The sequence below is a fragment of the Orcinus orca genome, chromosome 9 (assembly GCF_937001465.1).
Source record: "Orcinus orca chromosome 9, mOrcOrc1.1, whole genome shotgun sequence".
In the NCBI taxonomy this organism is placed as follows: domain Eukaryota; kingdom Metazoa; phylum Chordata; class Mammalia; order Artiodactyla; family Delphinidae; genus Orcinus; species Orcinus orca.
Window position 1 is genome coordinate 28,957,711 of NC_064567.1, and position 20,797 is coordinate 28,978,507.

The window sequence follows — 20,797 nt, forward strand, 5'->3', positions numbered from 1 at the left end:
CGAAGACCCAACACAGCCAAATAAATAAATAAAGAAAAGAAAAACCTTTGTTTTAAAAAATATATTGAGGAGCTAAATATTCCCCGATAGTTTTTGAGTTAGAAAGGAAAGTTTTTAACAAGTTTATCCACTCTGGATTTGATTTATGGTTCTGCTAACAAAAGCATCTGGTGTGACACTAATTTTAGCAGGAAGAATTTCTACTTTCAGGGGATTAATAGGCTTCATTTTAAATTTCATGACTTGGGGATGTCAGAATTGTGTATGTGAGGGTTTGTGTGTGTGGAAATAGTTACAAATAACAAAATATGGAGAGAGATCTAGTTTATAGCTCTTACTGGTTGATCACAGAACAGCCATAAAAAGGAATGAAATTGGGTCATTCATAGAGACATGGATGGACCTAGAGTCTGTCATACCTAGTGAAGTAAGTCAGAAAGAGAAAAACAGATATCGTATATTAACGCATATATGTGGAATCTAGAAAAATGGTACAGATGAACCTATTGGCAGGGCAGGAATAGAGATGCAGACTTCTTAGAGAACGGACCTGTGGACATGGTGGGGGGAAGGGGGGGTGGGATGAATTGGGAGATTGGGATGGACATAAATACACTACCATGTGTAAAATAGATAGCGAGTGGGAACCTGCTATATAGCACAGGGAGCTCAGCTTGGTGCTCTGTGGTGACCTAGATGGGTGGGATGGAGGGGGTGTGGGAGGTCCAAGAGGGAGGGGATATATATGTACACGTATAGCTGATTCACTTCGTTGTACAGCAGAAACTAACACACCATTGTAAAGCAACTATACCCCAATTAAAAAAAAAAAAAAAGCATGGGTATATTAAGAGAGAGAAACTGGGAGAAATAGAAGGAAATAGAAAGGAAAGGAGACAAGAAGAGTATGACTTCCAAGGAAGAGATGAATACACACAGCAGAATTGCTTTAATGGAGGACTGTGCCAACAGGAGCAGAGAGCTGAGCTACTGGACAGTCCAAAAGTAATGTGGACTTGTTTATTCCTCTTACCATACAATTTTTTCTTTGCTTTGATTTTTAAACTTAATGTGAATTCCAGAAAACTGCCTTATTCAATGTCTACCCATTAAATATACTATCTCCACAATTTCAGGTCTGGTGAATGACCTTCCATTTCTCTACATACATATCACTCTCCATCTAGGAGGATTTTCATTCAATACAGTGTTGAAGTAGGTACCCTGTTACGTATTAGGCACTCTTGTTGTTAAAATAAGGTAATAACTAAGAAAGAAATAGTTAACATTGTTATAGCACCTCTCAGATGTCAGGGATGTTCTGAGCACTTTAATATATTAACTTATTTAAACTCAGAGACACCCTCTTATCACCCCCATTGTGCTAATGACTTAACTGGGACTCAGAAAGGTTAAGTTACTTGTCCAATATATTCCAGCTAGGAGGCGGTAGACTCAGGACTAGAGCTGAAGAGTCAGCTCCAGAGTCCATGCTGTTGATTATAATGTGAAACCTCAAAAATTATAATCAGGTGAGAAGGGTACAATTTACACATGTAAAAAGCTTAATAATAGGTAATTCATACTTAAGAAAAAATATCAGTGTGGTACTCAAAGAGCCTGGGCTTTGGAGACACACACACCTGGGCTCTCCTTCTAGGTAGCTCTGTGGACCTCAACTCAGTACATTAAAGTCACCTGGAAAGGTTTTTAAAATTCTAATGCCCAGGTCATACCCTAGACTGATTACCTCAGAACCACTGGATATGGAACTCAGGTATCAGTCTTTTTTTTAATGTTTTTCAAGTGATTCCAATATGAGAACCACTGTTTACCTTGGACAAATTACTTAATCTTTTCATGATTACATTTACTTCTCTTTAAGAAAAATACGTAGCGCGTCGGCCACAGTGCCTTTATACTAGAAACTGATGAATATACTTTACCGTCCCCACCCAACTTCACCCTAAGCCACGGCAGATCAGAATAAAGACAGCACCATGGGGGTCAGAGCTGTCTGGCAGGTTCCGTGGAGCAGATAAGATGTGAAGAGGGATTTGTGAATAGATAAGATTCGGAGAGGTGGAGTGGATGGTTTTACGTGGAGACAGACCTGACAGGAGTGAGACTGAAGAAGTGACTGCTCTCCACGACAGACCGTATATACTGGAGAGAAAAAGAAGGTCTGCTCGGTGAAAGGTGTTTCCAAGTTTGTAGATGGAGAGAATAGCAGTAATACTTAAAGACACAACACTGAACATTTGGGAGCGGTGCTGAGGTTTGAACGGCAAAATGAAGACCGTTCTCAAAAGTGTTTGTTTCTCCATCCGATTCTCTTTTATAATTCTTCTGCGGTTTTCATTCAGAATATATCTTGCTTTCTAATTCTAATTTTGCCCTGGCATACAGGGTTTGTAACCAGTAATCCACATCTTTCACATCTTTGTTTGGTTCCTAATACTATTTGATTTAGACATGGCCTTTACGTTTATCCTTCGTCGATGAATTCCTCAAGAAAACCTCCTTCTGAAATAGTCTTTTTTTTTCATAGACATTTTGTGGGTTGTGGATACAAGTTGGAAGGGGCCTGGGATCTCCTCTTTTCCATCCTCTTATTTTATAGTGAGGATAACTGAGGCCCAAGATGTTAAATGACAGAAGTGGGATCATGCCAACAACAGGGCTGGACCAAAATCGAGGTCTCAGAGTCTCCAGTGTGCTGAACCTTTGATCACGTTAGGTTAGGTCAGCACATAATCATCAGTTGAAAATGCAATATGGCTCAGCAGTCTCTCTGGTAGCACTTATAGAAGAAAACCACAAACAGGTTGTCGCAATAAATGTATTTTTATAAGCTGGATTTATTCAGTGGGTTCATGTCCTCAGAGACTATGTTTTTTTCATAAGACGGTGGTATGTTGGGGACATAAATGTGTTTCTGAAAATGAGATATTATTTAATAATACTTTGAAGGGCTCAGTTTTCCTCAGATCCTTGAGTATCTAACAGCGTGTGTATCCCCTCCCCAAATACTGTCTCCTCACCCGACTCCCAAACTCATTGACAGCTAGTTTTGCACAAACCAAGATCTTTGGCCATTTGCTGCTAAGGCTGAAGAAACAAGTGAGCAGTTGCATGCACAAAGATACAAATATGTATTAGTTTGTGGGCATAAAATCACACGCACATAAAAAAAGATGCCTGATCGGGTCTCTGAAAACTTAGCTCCAATGGCTCATACTACTATATATTTATAGTCATAACTCTTTGCATTTTTGTATCACTTGATAATGCCTTTCTTATTGTGAGTTAGTAATACTACTTGAAATAGACATCTGTATAACATCTGCAGAACTGGGCTTCCTTGACATTTTAAATGATTCCAGCTCAACAAAAATTGTCAAGAAGAAGGACATAAATTCTGTGTTATATATTTAAACAATGAATGAATCAAAGCTGTGATTTCTGAAATAAGGTATGACATATGTCTTAGGGAATAACATTCTGAGGAATGAAATTGCCTTTTGGGAGAAGTTATTTAATTTATCAGTATAGCTTTATATTTAATGCAAGTTAAATTTCAGCCATTTAAGTGAATTGGATTGGGTGATATAATGGAGAAAAGAAGTTCAACTTTGTGATTTAGGGCCATGGTGAGATGTAAAATCATATAAATGACAGCACTAATTCCTGACTCTATAATGCTATAAAATAAGGCAGTTTTTACTTAAGAAGAAAAAATACATTATATTTTCAATATTAGAAATACTAAAGTGTAAGTTGTTATATTTCCTTCCAAAAAAAGATACGATAGGGCTTCCCAGGTGGCACAGTGGTTGAGAGTCCACCTGTCGATGCAAGGGACGCGGGTTCGTGCCCCGGTCTGGGAAGATCCCACATGCCGCGAAGCGGCTGGGCCCGTGGGCCATGACCGCTGAGCCTGCGCGTCCGGAGCCTGTGCTCCGCAACGGGAGAGGCCACAGCAGTGAGAGGCCCGCGTACTGCAAAAAAAAAAAGATACGATAAAAGCTTTTGTTTACATATTATAAAATGCAATCTAAATTGTTTTCTTTAAATGTAATTCTCACTCAATGGTCATATAAATTTCTCCTTTCTGCAAATTAGAAGAATTATTTTTTCTTTATTGAGCAAAAGATTTTATTCTTAGGTTGTGTCTTATAGTTAAACTATTTTCAAAAGGCTAGAATTCAACTTAGTAAAAAGAAGTCACTCAAAATTATATTAGCTAGTGTTATTGAAAAAACATTTTTCAAGGAGAAAAAATGGATTCAGTTCTGCCAAATAACTGTAATGTGCTGTGAAAATAAGATTTTGGAGCCATTCTATGGCCTTATAAGCTAAAGCAAGAGTCCTAAAATAAACGTCCTCCCAATGTCATCTAATGTGACAACTTCTTTCTATAGAAGGGAGTCCTACCATCAAGGAAGGAAATCATCTCTGACAGCAAAAAAAAAAAAAAGTGCATTCTCGCAAAGTGCTGTCTCTGATCTCACTCATTTGCCTTGAATCTTTAGGTCTCTAGGACCTCAAGGATGGAGCTGTTGTCTCTAGCTGATCGTGCCCTGCTGCTAAGAGTCTTCTGTGAAAGAGAGGAGGGCTTGGATCGTGGTTTTAGTTCAGCCACTATTTTAAAATCATATCTCAGACACTGAAAGATGAATAAAGTACAATCTTTGCTCTGGACACACTTGTGGTCTACGTGCAGCCATCAGTACAAACTTATTGCTGATGCACCTTTGACATATTAATACACGTACCCTGTACTACACGTGCACCTACTCCTATATGTATATATTACATATATACATATCCATCATAAAACATAAAATAAGCATAATTAAATAAAAATAAATGTACATATATTTTCATCTTCACTGGCTTCTTCCCTGTGGATTGTTCTGTGCTACTCACTCCCCTTGCATGGCTGCAGTATTCCACTTTGAAGACTACTGATTAGAGGAAGAGAGAGAAACATGTAAATTAGATACTTGAAATACAATGAGGTGAGTGCTGTTTGTAGACATATGTCCAGGATATTCTGGGTGCATAGAAGAGAAGCAACTCTAGGGGTGGGGTAGTAAAGAAGGACTTCCTAGGGAGTAGTCTGGAGTCCTGCAGCTGACTATCAGCATGAAATGAGGTCAAGAGGCTAAGATGGGGCTTCCCTCATGGCGCAGTGGTTAAGAATCCACCTGCCCATGCAGGGGACATGGGTTCGATCCCTGGTCCGGGAAGATCCCACATGCCGTGGAGCAACAAAGTCTGTGCACCACAACTACTGAGCCTGCACTATAGGGCCCCCGTGCCGCAACTACTGAGCCCATGTGCTGCAAGTACTGAAGCCTGCACGCCTAGAGCGTGTGCTCCGCAAGAAAGAGTAGCCCCTGATCGTTGCAACTAGAGAAAGCCCATGCGTAGCAACGAAGACCCAATGCAGAGCAAAAAAGAAAGAAGAAAAAGAGGCTAGGACGAGTTGGGAGAGATCAGATTATTGTCAGGTTAAGGAATATGAACTTGACTGGGGTGTCAATATTGTGTTTTTTTTTTAAAGAGGCATAACTACTCAAGTTACCAGAAGGCCCCTGTGTTTTTTGTTTTTAATTTTATTTATTTTTGGGCTGCACTGGATCTTCATTGCTGCACCCGGGCTTTCTAGTTGTGGCGAGTGGGGGCTACTCTTAGTTGCAGTGGGCGGGCTTCTCATTGCAGTGACTTCTCTTGTTGCAGAGCATGGGCTCTAGGCACGCAGGCTTCAGTAGTTGCGGCACGTGGGCTCAGTAGCTGTGGCTTGCAGGCTTAGTTGCTCCACAGCATGTGGGATCTTCCTGGGCCAGGGATTGAACCCGTGTCCCCTGCATTGGCAGGCATATTCTTAACCACTGTGCCACCAGGGAAGTCCCAAGGCCCCTGTTTTACGGCAGCCTCTCTTGTAAGGACCAGGCATGGCTTCAGAACAGGGCCTGGCATAAGTTACTGCAAGTTTAATGGACAGAAGAAGCTGCCACTTCTTGAGGAATCTCAGTAATGTATCTTCAACTTTTTGTTGAAGAACTTTTGACTCGGTTCAGTAGGAGGAACAGAATTAAGTTGTTTTTATGATTCTCATAAATTGTCATCTGATAAAAAATACCTTGACACATTGGTGTCTCCTTTGTATGTAAGAGTATATATCTCATTTAGCCAAGAATCATAAATCATACCACCTGACACACCATAATGGGTAAATTCCTCCCTATGCACTGACTGTAATTTATTATTTAGGACACATGTTCAAGAAATGCCCACGTTTGTTAACAGTGCATGCCAAATTGCAATTTGTCCCACCCATTTGTGAAACTCATTTCCTGTTCAAGCTGTGGTGTGAAGTTCATGGCAAGGGTAGAAAAGCTCCTGAGTATTTTCTCAGACTTTTTAGTTGGAGGGAGACTTGGGGTCAGGAGGCCAGAGCAGTAACCAGGAATCGCAGAGAAGATGTTCTTTCCTCCTCTTACTGTCTTGGAGGCATTTTTAGTTTCAGCTTTGGCTTAACTCCACTAGCCTCCACTGAAAGAACAGTGCTGGGGAAGGAAAGAAACAGGGGAAGTAGACAGTGGCACCAAAGTGCCTCATTCCAGGTCTGCCCTAGGCGTAGGCAGGATTGAACACTGTAATTTGAATTTGACATCATGATTTTCCTGCCTCTATGCATGTTCAATGTATGGGAGATGTTAGTGACCATTCCCAAAGATTTTTTTTTTTAACTAAAAGAAATGGTTTAAAACTGAACATGTATCCTTTCCAGTTCTTTGGGTTCACAAGGTCAACTTATTTTGTACCTACTCTGTGGAAAGTATAGTGTTAAGTGAATTGGTAGAGTGTGAACAACTCAGATGCCCTGCCCTCATGCAGCTGACAGCCCAGGAAGACTGACATCAAACAGTCAACTACACATTTAATCATTTAAATAACTGAGGAAATTGCCATGGAAGAAAAACACTGGGTGCTATGAAAATATGTAATAAGGAAAACAAGTCAGAGACTCAAGGAAGGCATTACGGTACAAGTGACTTTTTGGCTGAAATCTAAAGGTGAATATGCATTAACTAAGCAAAGAGCAGAGGATGAAAAGAAAAGCATTTGATTAATCAAAATATTTCACATATTAAAACAATGCATTTACATTAATTTTATGTGCTGTAGTTCATATTAATGAAAAAGTGTCATATTACCTTGATTTTTTTGTACAAGAATAGTTTAATAAATAAACATCTACTACTTATCTATATTAAAGGATTTTTTAAAAAAAAAGTAGAAATGATATCCAGTGTAATAGTCACCTTTTGTGTCCCCAGATGGACAGGTCTTTAGTCCCGGCTGTGAAATGGCTTCAATGTAGTCAGAAGAAATGGGCTGTAACCCGCAGGTTTCCTCTGGTTGAATCAGCAAACCACAATCCTGCATCACAATGATAAAAATTAGCTGTATAGTAATTAACCTGACCTGTAGTAATAAAATGTACAAAACAAGACTTTCTGTGCCAAATAACTTTTGGATAAAAGGGAGCAATTCTTGTTTACCCTTCTCTTGATATTTATTCATCCATAGTTGTTTTTGCTATTAATAGCTACTTCCATTAGGGGATTCATATTAATAAATTCTAATGATAAGTTAATCTTTATTTTGGCATTCATACTCATGTTACTGCTCTGCCAATTTTTAAAGAAATAAATGTCAGTTTTACTTTAAAAATATACCTGTGTGTTGTTGACTCATTAAAAATATAACATAGTATAATAGAGGACAATATATCAAGGGGAAAAGACTCAATGTGAGAAGAGAAATGGGAAATATTTGGGGAGAATGTTAATTTAACAGATGAATTTCACTTCAACACACATTTATTGAGGATCTGTGATATGCTAGGAATGGAATCAAATACATATATTTTATCTAAAGCACCTTCACATATTTATAAAAGTATGTAACAGCTCACTGCAATGAAATTCATTAGGGAGGCACGTTCTGTACTAAGCAAGGCCTTCCATAGTCTGCCATATGCATTGGAGAGTGGCAGTTCGTTGGCTTTGAAATCTCTCCTCTGCTCTAGCAGGTTGTCCTGCTCTCATTTTCTCTTAGCTTATCCTACAAAGCTATTGGCATCTGTACCTGTCCTGTTTCCCTCTATCCCACCTCACCTGGTTCCACTGCCACTCTTTTCACCGGGTTCTCTCAGCCTACCACAACTAAGGCCAGGTAAAAATGCTAAAATCACTCTGAGGAATGCTTTCTTCCTAATTTTGCACGGAGAGCATCTTTTTGTGTCTTAGGTCTCTTGAAACGGTAGCACAGTTATGTGTTACTGTCTGTCGGCATCATTTGTTTCCTTCATGCTCTTCACCACTTGGTAATTGCATTGGTTATTTGTGCCTTTCCACTAGACTGAATACTCCATGAGAACGGATAATTATTTTGCTCCCACATACACCCAGTCCCTAGCGTACAGTAGATAATGATAAATATTTGTTGAATGTGTAAAATGTTACAGTTAGTTGTCCCCCTTTTTATATCATAAATTCTCAGTAATGGAGAGAAAATTGTTTTGACCTCTTGTTTGCTCTGTACCTCTGCCTCTAATGAGCAATTTCTGGTCAGCTTCCCTCAGACTTTCAAACATCCTAACCAACAACTCAGATTCCTAGATCTCATACCAACATGTCCGGATATTAAGGAAAAAAAGGAATGGAGGTAGTGTGCGACTTTTTGAAATCTTGATTTAGTATGCATATTTTCATTTTTTAATTCATGACTGAAATTGAAGTTTAGGAAACTGATTAAAATTAGAATTGTGATTTGTATTAAAATGTTCATTATAATAAAGCAGTTAAAAATAACAAAGTTTATAATGATGTGAGAAGATTTAGTCTGAATAAACATCTATGAATGATATATGTTAATGTATGTGTGATATCTATCCATCTATCTATCCATTTATTTTAGGTGGAGACTAGACCTTTTTTGCCAGAAAAATGGCATTATGTATCTATCAGATTGAAAAAAAATGTTTTATATCAAATGTTAGGGAGGGTGGGGAGAAATAATTACCATTAAATACTGCTGATAAGGAGTATTATCAAAGTAGCTGATTAGTTCAGCTACTTTGGAAGGTAGTTTACAGTAAAATTAAAAATTCACAGACTCCATAGCCCCAAAGTTAGACTTTTCAAAGTCTACTCCAGAAAAACCCTCATGCAATGCATAAAGAACATGTATAAAGATAGATCTAAATGAACGAAGATGGAGAGATTTCCCAGGCATATAATTAAGAAAAAACTGAAGACCTTGTTTTGTTCCAGAATAATACATTCCACATGAAGCACATTGTGAACATGTGGCAAAGTCATCTAAATTCAGGTATTTCAGACTGAGGTGTTGCGTTCAATTTATTACCAATGCAAATAATGTTGAAACATTCCTAAAAGTCTGGATTTAGATAAACATTTGTCTAGAGATGATTGTTTGTTTGGGGTCTCTGTGGTGTGTGTGTGTGTGTGTGTGTGTGTGTGTGTGTGTGTGAGAGAGAGAGAGATTGTGCCCTAATAGTCATCTGGAGGGCATTAGAAAGAGTCTAGATCCCAGATGCCAAAGCCCCAGTGGGTATCTTTGAAGTTGAACATATTATTGGCTGTATCAATCAGTTAGAAAGATGTATTGTTAGGTGTGCTGATGGCTTATCCTGTAGGGAACCAAACTCAATCTCTGATGAGTGGGTGTGGGCTATTTCAGATATGTTAGCCACAGGCAGCCTTTCTGAGGAATGACATCTGAACTGAAGGATGTGAAAAATTGGGGGAATGAGAATTTCAAGAAGAAGGAGTTGCATGTCAAAGGTCACAAGGTGGGAAAAAGGTTTATCTGACATCTTAGGCAAAAAAAATTATTAAAAAAACTATGTTGACAATCTATATTTTAATAATCAAATCACGACATTTATTTCTTGAGATGCACCTCCAAGGTTATCTGCTACAAACTCCTACTCAGAGGAAGAATGATAATCCAGGATGTGGTCCTGAGCAATTCTGGATACAGCTTTCAAATGGAAAGGTATTGATTTAATACCTACAACCTGCAAAGTGCCTTGCTAGAATGCAGGTACTTGACCTCAAGCAACATCATCTAGTTCATCATCAGAAGTTTCTTCTTAATCCTGAACTGAACTCCATCTTATTTGTTCTAATTATCCTCTTCGGTGCAGTTCAGAACAAATTTATTGTAATAATATAGAAGCATGTTCTGACCTGACTTCAAAGGTGCTGAAACAAATGACTGGCAATAGAGAATAATAATATTTTTAAATGTTCGATGTTTGCACTTACTGAATACTCAAGATCCCACATATGAGCCTATTATAACAGAGTAAACATAATGCAGAACATAGAAAAGCATAATGTAAGTGGGAAACAGACAGGGTGACCGCTCCGGCGGCTTAGAATCTTGGCCTTGTCTTCGCGTTTGAATTGTGCCCCGGCGTGGTGCTATCTCTACCTCAGTAGAGGCTCCTACGGGGTACCTGTTCTTCCACAGTCAGCAGGTCAGCCCTGTGATACTTGCACTCATGAATTTTAGTCCAGCTTTGCCATGAACTGGCTGTGTGCTATTGAGTAAGTCACTTGATCTAGTTTTCTCAATATAAAATGGTGAAGGGTAGAGAGAAGATACCACAGCAGATGATGTGAGGTGCCTACACAATATTCATTCTCTCTTCTTCCTTTCTAGTAGAAAGACCTTCATTTTGTTGGAGGGAGCAATGTGTTTAGCATTCAAAAAAATCAAACAAATAAAACTTTATTTCCCAGTCTCCTTTGTAGCTAAACATGGCCATGTGACACAATTCCAGCCAAAGAAATATAAGTGGAAATTGGCTACAGATCTCTGGAAAAATTTTGTTTCCCTGATGCCATGTTTTCTTTGTCACTCTGTTTCCGAGTTCTGCTAGGAATGTGGATGTGAGCCTGAAGGAGGTGCAGCCATGTTGTAATCATGAGGAAACCATGAGCAGAAAGATAGGAAGTAGGATGGCCATGATGCTGTAAAGCTGCCGCATGCTGACTTTGGGCTGCCCGCCTCTACACTTCTTGCATTGGAAGAAAAACAAACACTTACTTGGTCAAACCACTATGGAAATATAATATGCAGCCAAACTTCTCTCTTCCTTTAAGAGTTTGTGAAACCTATTGTTGGGCCACATGAAACTTTGAGAATCCCTTTAGATCTTAAAAGTGATAAACCCCACTAATAAAAAAATTAAACAATTTTTGAAAGGGAAAAACTCATTAGCATATCTCATTCTTTCTTCACTGGTATGATTAGTCATTTAGTCACATTCAGGCATATTCAAGAAAATGAATAATAGCTCTTCTGGCCTTACATGTCATCTCTTTGAGCCCCTGAGTCTAGGTACATGGAAAAGGTAGTATTTAGCAGAGAAGCTTAAAATTTACCCCAGAAATCTCCACATTTAGACTGTATCCATTTGCTGGAGACTTCACAAATTCCTGAATGGACTGTCATAGCTTTCAACAGAGTGCAATGAGATAATTAATGGATTTTCTTGTTCAAACATGTGCAGAGTATATACGTTTAGTACATAATTAAAAAAATTTGCTTAACTTTTCATGAAATGCTGTAGTTACCAACAGAAGATATTAAGGTGCCCTTGGCTTCACCCTCTGCCCTACCCATGAATACATGACCACTGTTCTTGTTACCAATTCCTCTGGAAACCCATTTAGTTTTTTACAGATGTATTTGGCCACAAATGAATTAGTAGTATTTTTCATTTTTATGTGATTTTGCTATGTTTTTAGAGCAATATCAAATTGGACTATTTAATCTAGTAGGTAATTTTAAACATCACCTAGTTTTTTAATTTTTAATTTTAATTTTTTAAATTTTAAACATCACCTACTTTTTTGGTGCCACAGAATCATTCTTTTAAGATCAAACAGTTCTCCCTTTCTTCTACTAAATAATGAAAAATGTCCACATTCTAAATTTTAAAATATACATTTACTCCTTGTGGCACCCAGATTTTCCAGAGGGACCCATTTCTTTCCCCTGGGCTGCTGCTATTTCTAATAAGTCAGTAGTGACTGCTCAGACTTGACAATATTGGCACGGTTGCCTCCCTGCAGAAAGGCAGAGTCCTCTTCCAGATTAAGAACGTTCCTTTTCCCATAAGAGACAAAATTCTTGATGAGCTAATTTCACTATCTTGTTTCAAAAGGATGAATAATTTTCTGTCTTCACATTGCCTCTAAATTTAACAACTGCTTTCCTTGTATTGTAGTCAGCCAGCCATAAAACAGTAGCTATTGTGTGATTCACAATATTAGACACAGAATGACCATTTACAGAATAAATATCTGAGGTATAGATTAGCGATGAATCATTACAGCGTAATCCATCTGAAATCATCTTTTACATACCACAGTGATCCTAAAACTGAATGTTTTTCATGAAGAAAAGAATGCATATGCAGAAAACTATAAGACACTGATGAAAGAAATTAAAGACGATACAAACAGATGGAGAGATATACCATGTTCTTGGATTGGAAGAATCAACATTGTGAAAATGAATATACTACCCAAAGCAATCTACAGATTCAAGGCAATCCTTATCAAACTACCAACGGCATTTTTCACAGAACTAGAACAAAAAATTTTACAATTTGTATGGAAACACAAAAGACCCTGAATAAGCCAAAGCCTTCTTGAGAAAGAAAAACAGAGCTGGAGGAATCAGGCTCCCTCACTTCAGACTATACTACAAAGCTACAGTAATCAAGATAGTATGGTACTGACACAAAAACAGAAATATAGATCAATGGAACATGATAGAAAGCCCAGAGATAAACCCACGCACATATGGTCACCTTATTTTTTATAAAGGAGGCAAGAATATACACTGGAAAAAAGACAGCCTCTTCAATAAGTGGTGCTGGGAAAACTGGACAGCTATATGTAAAAGAATGAAATTAGAACACTCCCTAACACCTTACACAAAACTAAACTCAAAATGGATTAAAGACCTAAATGTAAGGCCAGACACTATAAAACTCTTAGAGGAAAACACAGGCAGAACACTCTATGACATAAATCACAGCAAGATCTTTTTTGACCCACCTCCTAGAGAAATGGAAATAAAAACAAAAATAAACAAATGGGACCTAACGAAACTTAAAAGCTTTTGCACAGCAAAGAAAACCATAAACAAGATGAAAAGACAACCCTCAGAATAGGAGAAATATTTGCAAGTGAAGCAACTGACAAAGGATTAATCTCCAAAACATACAAGGAGCTCATGCAGCTCCATATCAAAAAAACAAAGAACCCAATCTAAAAATAGGCAGAAGACCTAAATAGACATTTCTCCAAAGAAGATATACAGATTGCTAACGAACACATGAAAGCATGCTCAGCACCACTAATCATTAGAGAAATGCAAATCAAAACCACAATGAGGTATCACCTCACACCAGTCAGAATGGCCATCATCAAAAAATCTACAAACAATAAATGCTGGAGAGGGTGTGGAGAAAAGGGAACCCTCTTGCACTGTTGGTGGAGTGTAAATTGATACAGCCACTATGGAGAACAGTATGAAGGTTCCTTAAAAAACTAAAAATAGAACTACCATATGACCCAGCAATCCCACTACTGGGCATATACCCTGAGAAAACCATAATTCAAAAAGAGACATGTACCACAATGTTCATTGCAACACTATTTACAATAGCCAGGACATGGAAGAAACCTAAGTGCCCACTGACAGATGAATGGATAAAGAAGATGTGGCACATATATACAATGCAATATTACTCAGCCATAAAAAGAAATGAAATTGAGTTATTTGTAGTGAAGTGGGTGGACCTAGAGGCTGTCATACAGAGTGAAGTAAGTCAGAAAGAGAAAAACAAATACCGTATGCTAACACATATATATGGAATCTAAAAAAAAAAAAAAAAAGATTCTGAAGAACCTAGGGGCAGGGCAGGAATAAAGACACAGACGTAGAGAATGGACTTGAGGACACGAGGAGGGGGGAGCGTAAGCTGGGACAAAGTGAGAGAGTAGCATTGACATATATACACTACCAAATGTAAAATAGATAGCTAGTGGGAAGCAGCTGTATAGCACAGAAAGATCAGCTTGATGCTTTGTGACCACCTAGAAGTGGGATAGGGAGGGTGGGAGGGAGACACAAGAGGGAGGGGATATGGGGATGTATGTACACATATAGCTGATTCACTTTGTTATACTGCAGAAACTAACACAGCATTGTTAAGCAATAATACTCCAATAAAGATGTTTAATAAAAGAATGTAATGCATATAAATTCATATTCAAAGAGATTTATATGCTTTACAGAAGGCAATTTGGAAATATCTCACAAATATAATTATACTGCTAAGACTTAATCCTACAGACATACTTGGTAAAGTCTCCAAAAATTCATGTGCAAGGAAATTTACTAGAGCACTTCGTGTAATAGAAAACTTGACACTACTTAAGTGTCCATCAACAGGGAACTGGTTAAATAAGTTGTACATTACATAATGGAACATTCTGTAATTCTTAGACGAGAAGGAGACAGAGTGAAGATATATAGAGAGATATAAGGTATATTATTAAGAGCAATAAAACAAGTTGCAGGACATTATATACACCTTGATCTTATTTAGTAAATAAAGTGCTAGATATTATACATGCTTGACTGTGCATAGATAACTTCTGGAATGGTGCACAGGAAACGCTGAATAGTGGCTTTCTTGGGAAATTAAGGATGGTACGCCAGAGATGGAGAAGCAAAAATGAACTTTTTCTGAAGATTTTTACCATTGGTATGAATCATACTTTTTTAAAAAAATACAAATTTAAGTAAAGAAAATAATATTTAAAATCGTAAAGTAAAAGAATAGAAAATCAGAAGAGGACTGATAGTTCCTTTGAAAGTATATTAGTTTCCTACAGCTGCTGTAACATAGTAGCAGAAGCTAGGTGCTTTGAACAACAGAACTTTATTGTTTCACAGTTCTAGAGGCTGGAAGTCCAAATCAAGATATTGGCAGGTTTGGTTCCTTCTGAAGTCCATGAAGGGCTATGGGCCTGCGAAGTCATTTAATACTGTCCTGTGTTCACAGAGTTTACAGTTTATTAGAGGAAACATAACTACAAGGGAATTGAGTAAATATTCCAGGTAGAAGGAGGAGCATGAAGTAATCTAGAACTGAGTGAAAACATGGCCAATCAAGTTCCAAGTGGGCAGTGTTTGGAGACCATGATAGGAAGTAAGTAGAGATCAGTAAAGTTATTTTGGAATCATGATTCTAATCCTTGGCTCATTCTAATGACACAAAATTTAGGATTGTGGCAATGAACTAAGCTTCTTTAAATTTTTTCTGTTTAAAGATTCTTATCAGATCAATCTCTAAACTCTATTCCCTTCTATAAAACTTATAAAATTTTTTACTAAGCAGCTGCCCTTTTAAAGGACAGTACAACATTAAACATCTTTACTGAGGAGTAGGGGACATTTTGACTTTAGTTTTTTCTAATAAAATATTTGCAGTGAACAAAGTTTACCTATACAATTGCTTTATTTTGAATTTTAATGAAACTAAGTAGCTAGCCAAGTCATTCTGCACTTTGTGCAGAAGAGATCTCTAACAATATTGCTTTAAAAATTGATGTGTTTCAATGCTAGATGTTATCCTGTTTTAGTGAGAGTTTACAAATAAGTTTTCAATTTTAATTGTTTTTTAAAAACAATGGAACTTGGTGTTGGGGAGCAGAATTGTATATGCAGCTTGAGTTGCTATCTGTGTTTGGAGATCATAGTCTTATTTAAAACACATTAGAATCCAAGTAGTAATGAACCACCATATAACACCATTGCATGTGTTTGTTTCCTCAAAAAATTTTCAACTGAAATGTGGCTGTACATTATACTACCTAAGAATTTTTAGTCCCCTATGAATTGAACTCAGGAACAAAGGAAATTGAAACAAATTATAAGCAGATGAATTAGTTCTAGTCAAATAAATTTATTTGTCGTATAAATACGACATCAACATTTGGAATACTTCTTTATATTTCTCATGCATTCCAAATCCCTGAACTGATAATATGCAGTTTTCTCTTTTTTAATCTAGATGGTCTCCAAATTAACTAGGATGGGGCCAGTGTGATCCTGCTTGCTGGAGTCCATTCTGAAAGGCACCCTGTATTCTCAATTTAGAAATACATCTGAGTCTCCAGGCTTTGTAGAATTTGGACTGGAAAATCTAGTTACATGGGGCCTGTGAAATGACTAATGCTTCCCACTTCCGGTGAGCTAGAAACTCCAAGGAAAGCAGCCTTTGTTGTGGTCTTTCAACACTTTTGGTTTTGGTTCCAGATGGAATCCAGAAGGGTAGATGTGAATGCAAATGAAAAGAAGAATGAATCTATATGTCTGAATATTTGAAAACGTTCAGTTCTTTTTGATTTGTGAACAAAGAAGTATGGCATTGGAGCTGAATGTACAATGATGGACTCTCTCATACTTTGCAGAAGCTGGATCCGTTTGGGAAGTGACAGAACAATAGCAATAACAATGACAAAAAGAAAAACTTATTTCATATTCCAAAAGAGCAAATCGATTATGGGTAGACTGAAGAAAACCAGTAGTGAGTGGAAATAGGCAGTAGGCTACAGAGATATTTTAAAAGATGCATATTTATCAATAATGTGACACCAAACATAACAAATGTTTGCCACATATAAAACAGCAAGTGCGTCTTCCAAGGATATATGGATCAGTCGTAGTGAACACAACTGCTGTTATAAGTATTTCAACATGGACCGTCCCACTTATAAACAGTCTACTAATAAAGTATATGAGGTTGTGATCTTTAAAAATGTAGCTCTGGTAGGAAATCTGAGTGGCACAAATAGAGTTGAATATTTTAATGAAATATGCAGTTACAGTAGCTTTGGGCACCGTGTGGGCACTTCCTGACTACATTCATCTTGGTAACTGCTACACACACACACTTACACCTACACACACCTATACATGCACACACAGGTGCACACATACAGCGATCCTTAGAACTGTGAGATTTTAAAACTTGGGGGGAGTATGTTAGGCTATAAAATAATTCTATCATTACATGTCGTAAATTATAAATTCTGCCTCCTTTGAGGCTTGAATAATAATTGTGTAGCACTAAATAGTATTTTTAAAGATTACCCACTAATCAGCAACCTGTACATCCACAGTTAAGCTCAAAAGCATGCTAAATGTATCTAAATTCTGTTTAGAATAAAATGCTGATACATTCAAAACTGAACATCCAGGGCTTCCCTGGTGGCGCAGTGGTTGAGAGTCCGCCTGCCGATGCAGGGGACACGGGTTCGTGCCCCGGTCCGGGAGGATCCCACATGCCGCGGAGCGGCTGCGCCCGTGAGCCATGGCCGATGAGCCTGCGCGTCCGGAGCAGCGGGAGAGGCCCCAACAGTGAGAGGCCCGTGTACCGCAAAAAAAACAAAAAACTGAACATCCAAACTGTTATGATATTGTAAGATAAAAAGTTAATATTAATTTTTAGTATAAACATATCCTACCAATGCAAAAATTAGATACCTATAAAAATAATTGTGCTGACAGGCAAGTCCTTTCTTTGTGTCGTCTTCTATTTTAATACATGTTAATCAGACTTTTACAAAATACTCTAAAAATACTCTAGCAGCAGTCTAAAGGTCATCCCCCCTAAGATATTTATTAATTACACAGGGAAAATTGTAACGTTACAGTGGAGAAACCCAGCCAACACTACCCTCATCAAGTGATCATGAGAAACACATCATTTCTGCAGTATTCTTGCCACAAATGTTGAGCTTCATTTAATGAGAAAACAAGATACAATTCCAGACTGAGAGTCATTCTACAAAATAACTGACCTGCATTCTTCTAAAGTATCAAGGTCATGTGGAAGTGTCACAGATTAGAGAAGACTAAGAAACATAACAGCTAAAAGCAATTTGGGATCCTGGAACAGGAAAAGAATATCATTGGAAAAACTAGTGAAATCCATATAAATTATCTGGTTAAGTAAATATACTGTACCAATATTAACTTCTTACTATTCATAGTATTGATAAAGTACCATCGTCATGTAAAATGTTAATATTAGGGGAAGCTGGGTAAGGATATTTGGGAACTTTCTGTAACTCTAAAATTAATATTAAAAGTTAAAAGATTAGTGTAATTTGACCGCCATGTTTTAGATTTTTCTTGAAGGGCAAAAATACACTGATGATAGAACGTTTTAATCATTCAAAGGCTTTTAAAAAGTTTTGTTGGAGGTTCTTTCATACAGCAGAGGAATAGCTCTGTGTAGTCACACCTAACTGGCATTCATGGATATCCCATAAAGTTTGATCTACAATCGTTGTGCTCTTAAAAATTATAAGAATTGTGGGAGGACAGTCCACAGGCTAAGGAAATACCTATTGTATTTATGGACTAACTCTTCAGGAGATAACAATCTCCCGGTCAGTTGGCAAGGATCAAGGGAAATGCCATTTATAGAAAACTCAGGTTATGTCAAGTACCGGGGAAGGCACACCCTATACACTACTGCATTGAATCTTTACAACTGTTTTGAAGTGAATATTATCCTCATTCAAGAGATGAAGACATAAAGATTTGTAGAGCTTTGTGGAAGCTTGTCTAAAATCAAGCACCTTAGTAAGTAGAGTAGCTAAAGTTGGAACCATCGTTCTATCTGAGTTCAAACCCCTGCTTCATAGACTGAAAGACAAAATAAAATAAAACAAAACACACTGTCCTCAGACATAAAGATCGTGTTTATGAAACATTTAGACCAATTAACTCTTCATCAGGGAAGACTTTTTTCATGACTACAGATGGCATCCCTAAACATAACCAGCTGTACTTTAAATGCTTACAGTTGGTCAAAAGTGGGACTAGGCAAGAGTGTGTATGATTCAGGTCAAATCTATTCCCTCTGGTGGAAGAAAAGCCTCCAAGTACCTTTCCAGCCTTTGCTTTGTTACTCAAATACTTTTTTACTTTTCAGTACTAGCACATTAGGAAATTAATTATTAACTAAAGACTTCACATTGATTCCCACAGTAGACAATGAATACTTATCTATTACTGCCTATCATCAAGGAACATATATGTTTTCATATGATTTTCAAAATCATCAGTACTCATTTGTCATGTGTTTTCAGTTCTCCAAAGAAGTTTATAGTTTATGACATTTATTCATTTGTTTTTTTTCAACTGATTCCTTTAACAGACATTCGTTCAGCATCTCCATAAGCCAGACACAGCCCCTGCCCTCATGAAGTTCTAGCAGAGAAAACAGATATGTAAACACACAATTGCTGTATAAAGCGCTAAACAGCTGTCATGAAAATTGTTCTGGACACACGGTTGGCACAAAGGAATGTGATCGACTCTGTTTTACAAAGGAGATTACAACTGGAAATATATTGGAGTTCACCAGGCAGATGGGGGCTGATGGGTTTCCAAGCAGTGGAAACAATGGAGGCAAGCAGGGGTGATGGCGGCTCAAAGCAGCTGACCTCCTGTACCAATGCTTACATAAGAGTAGGCATCCTTTATATCTGAAGACAACTGCACCCTAATTTATAAGTTGCTACTTTTTTTCCCCCTGCTGTGACTATTAGCTTGGGATTCAGTCCTTAGCCATAAAATCCACAAAACAATCTGGAGCAGATTGGGAATGGCTTTTGTCTACTTGTGTTTGGGGACTGTGTAAAACATATGGTGTTAGTTACAAAACTCTGAAGCAGTTTGCTCAGAACCTACCCCAACCATATCTGTTCAAGCTTTGATAGTGTCAGTTATCAGCAAGCTTGCCCAGTGAAGACTTGGCATTTTCCTGTGGAAAATGTGCTGTCCTCCTTGGCATCCAATGCAGAATTAAGGGTTGCCCATTTTAATGGGGGAACTTAAGACTCCATGACCCCGTTATAAGAAGGTGTCCTGGAGAAATTTCAAGATATAAGATTGTCATTGAGTGCGTCTTAAATTCCCCAGGGGTTTTAAATTATCTCATTATTTCCCGAACTTGAATGCTGTTGCTGTGATTTGATCATTACTGGTAAGTGGTTGTTACAACTCGTTGTGTGGGATGAAATGACTCTTTCATTCAAAGCCAAGTCTGATGAGTGAGTCCTTATAGATCACATCTCTCGGTCTCCACAGCTTTAGCCTCTGGGATGAGTCTGCCCCAGGGTGCCTCCCTGTACACAGCTGAAACCACTGGGTCTTCTCTCCTGGGCCACACGCTCAGGGGACCTGCCTTCTACCATTGCTTCTCAGTAATCCACAACCACGTGGCATTTCAAGCTGATCTCCACAATGTGTCACTTCTCTGCCTGAGTCAACAGCTGTTGCAGGATTCTGCCGTCACCAATCAGATATGCTTGCTTGGCCTAGCAGAGCTGAGTTATAGGGAATGTTGCTTTAAAGTCAGAGGCCTGGCTTTGCTCTAGAACTTTGCAGTTGTTACCCTGCCCAGATCTGATACTTGGTTGCTCCTCAGTGTTTTATCTTTAAAAGGCCATCTGTGTCTTAAGTCTCCACTGCATCGACTAACTGTGACAGGTCAAAACCGAAATGGACATAGCACTAGACATGGCTAATTCCCACTGATTCCCCCTTTCTTATGCCAGATATTCCTTGTAACTGAAGC

General features: G+C 38.0%; 1 protein-coding gene across 1 annotated transcript in view; it reads right to left on the reverse strand.

Moving 5' to 3' along the window:
• CPED1 (cadherin like and PC-esterase domain containing 1) overlaps positions 1 to 20,797 on the reverse strand; it is a 297,515-nt gene that overhangs the window by 41,523 nt on the left and 235,195 nt on the right. The window contains exon 16 of the mRNA XM_033420398.2: positions 7,338 to 7,455. Coding sequence (XP_033276289.1) covers positions 7,338 to 7,455 — 118 coding nt within the window. The remainder of the gene's footprint in view (positions 1 to 7,337; positions 7,456 to 20,797) is intronic.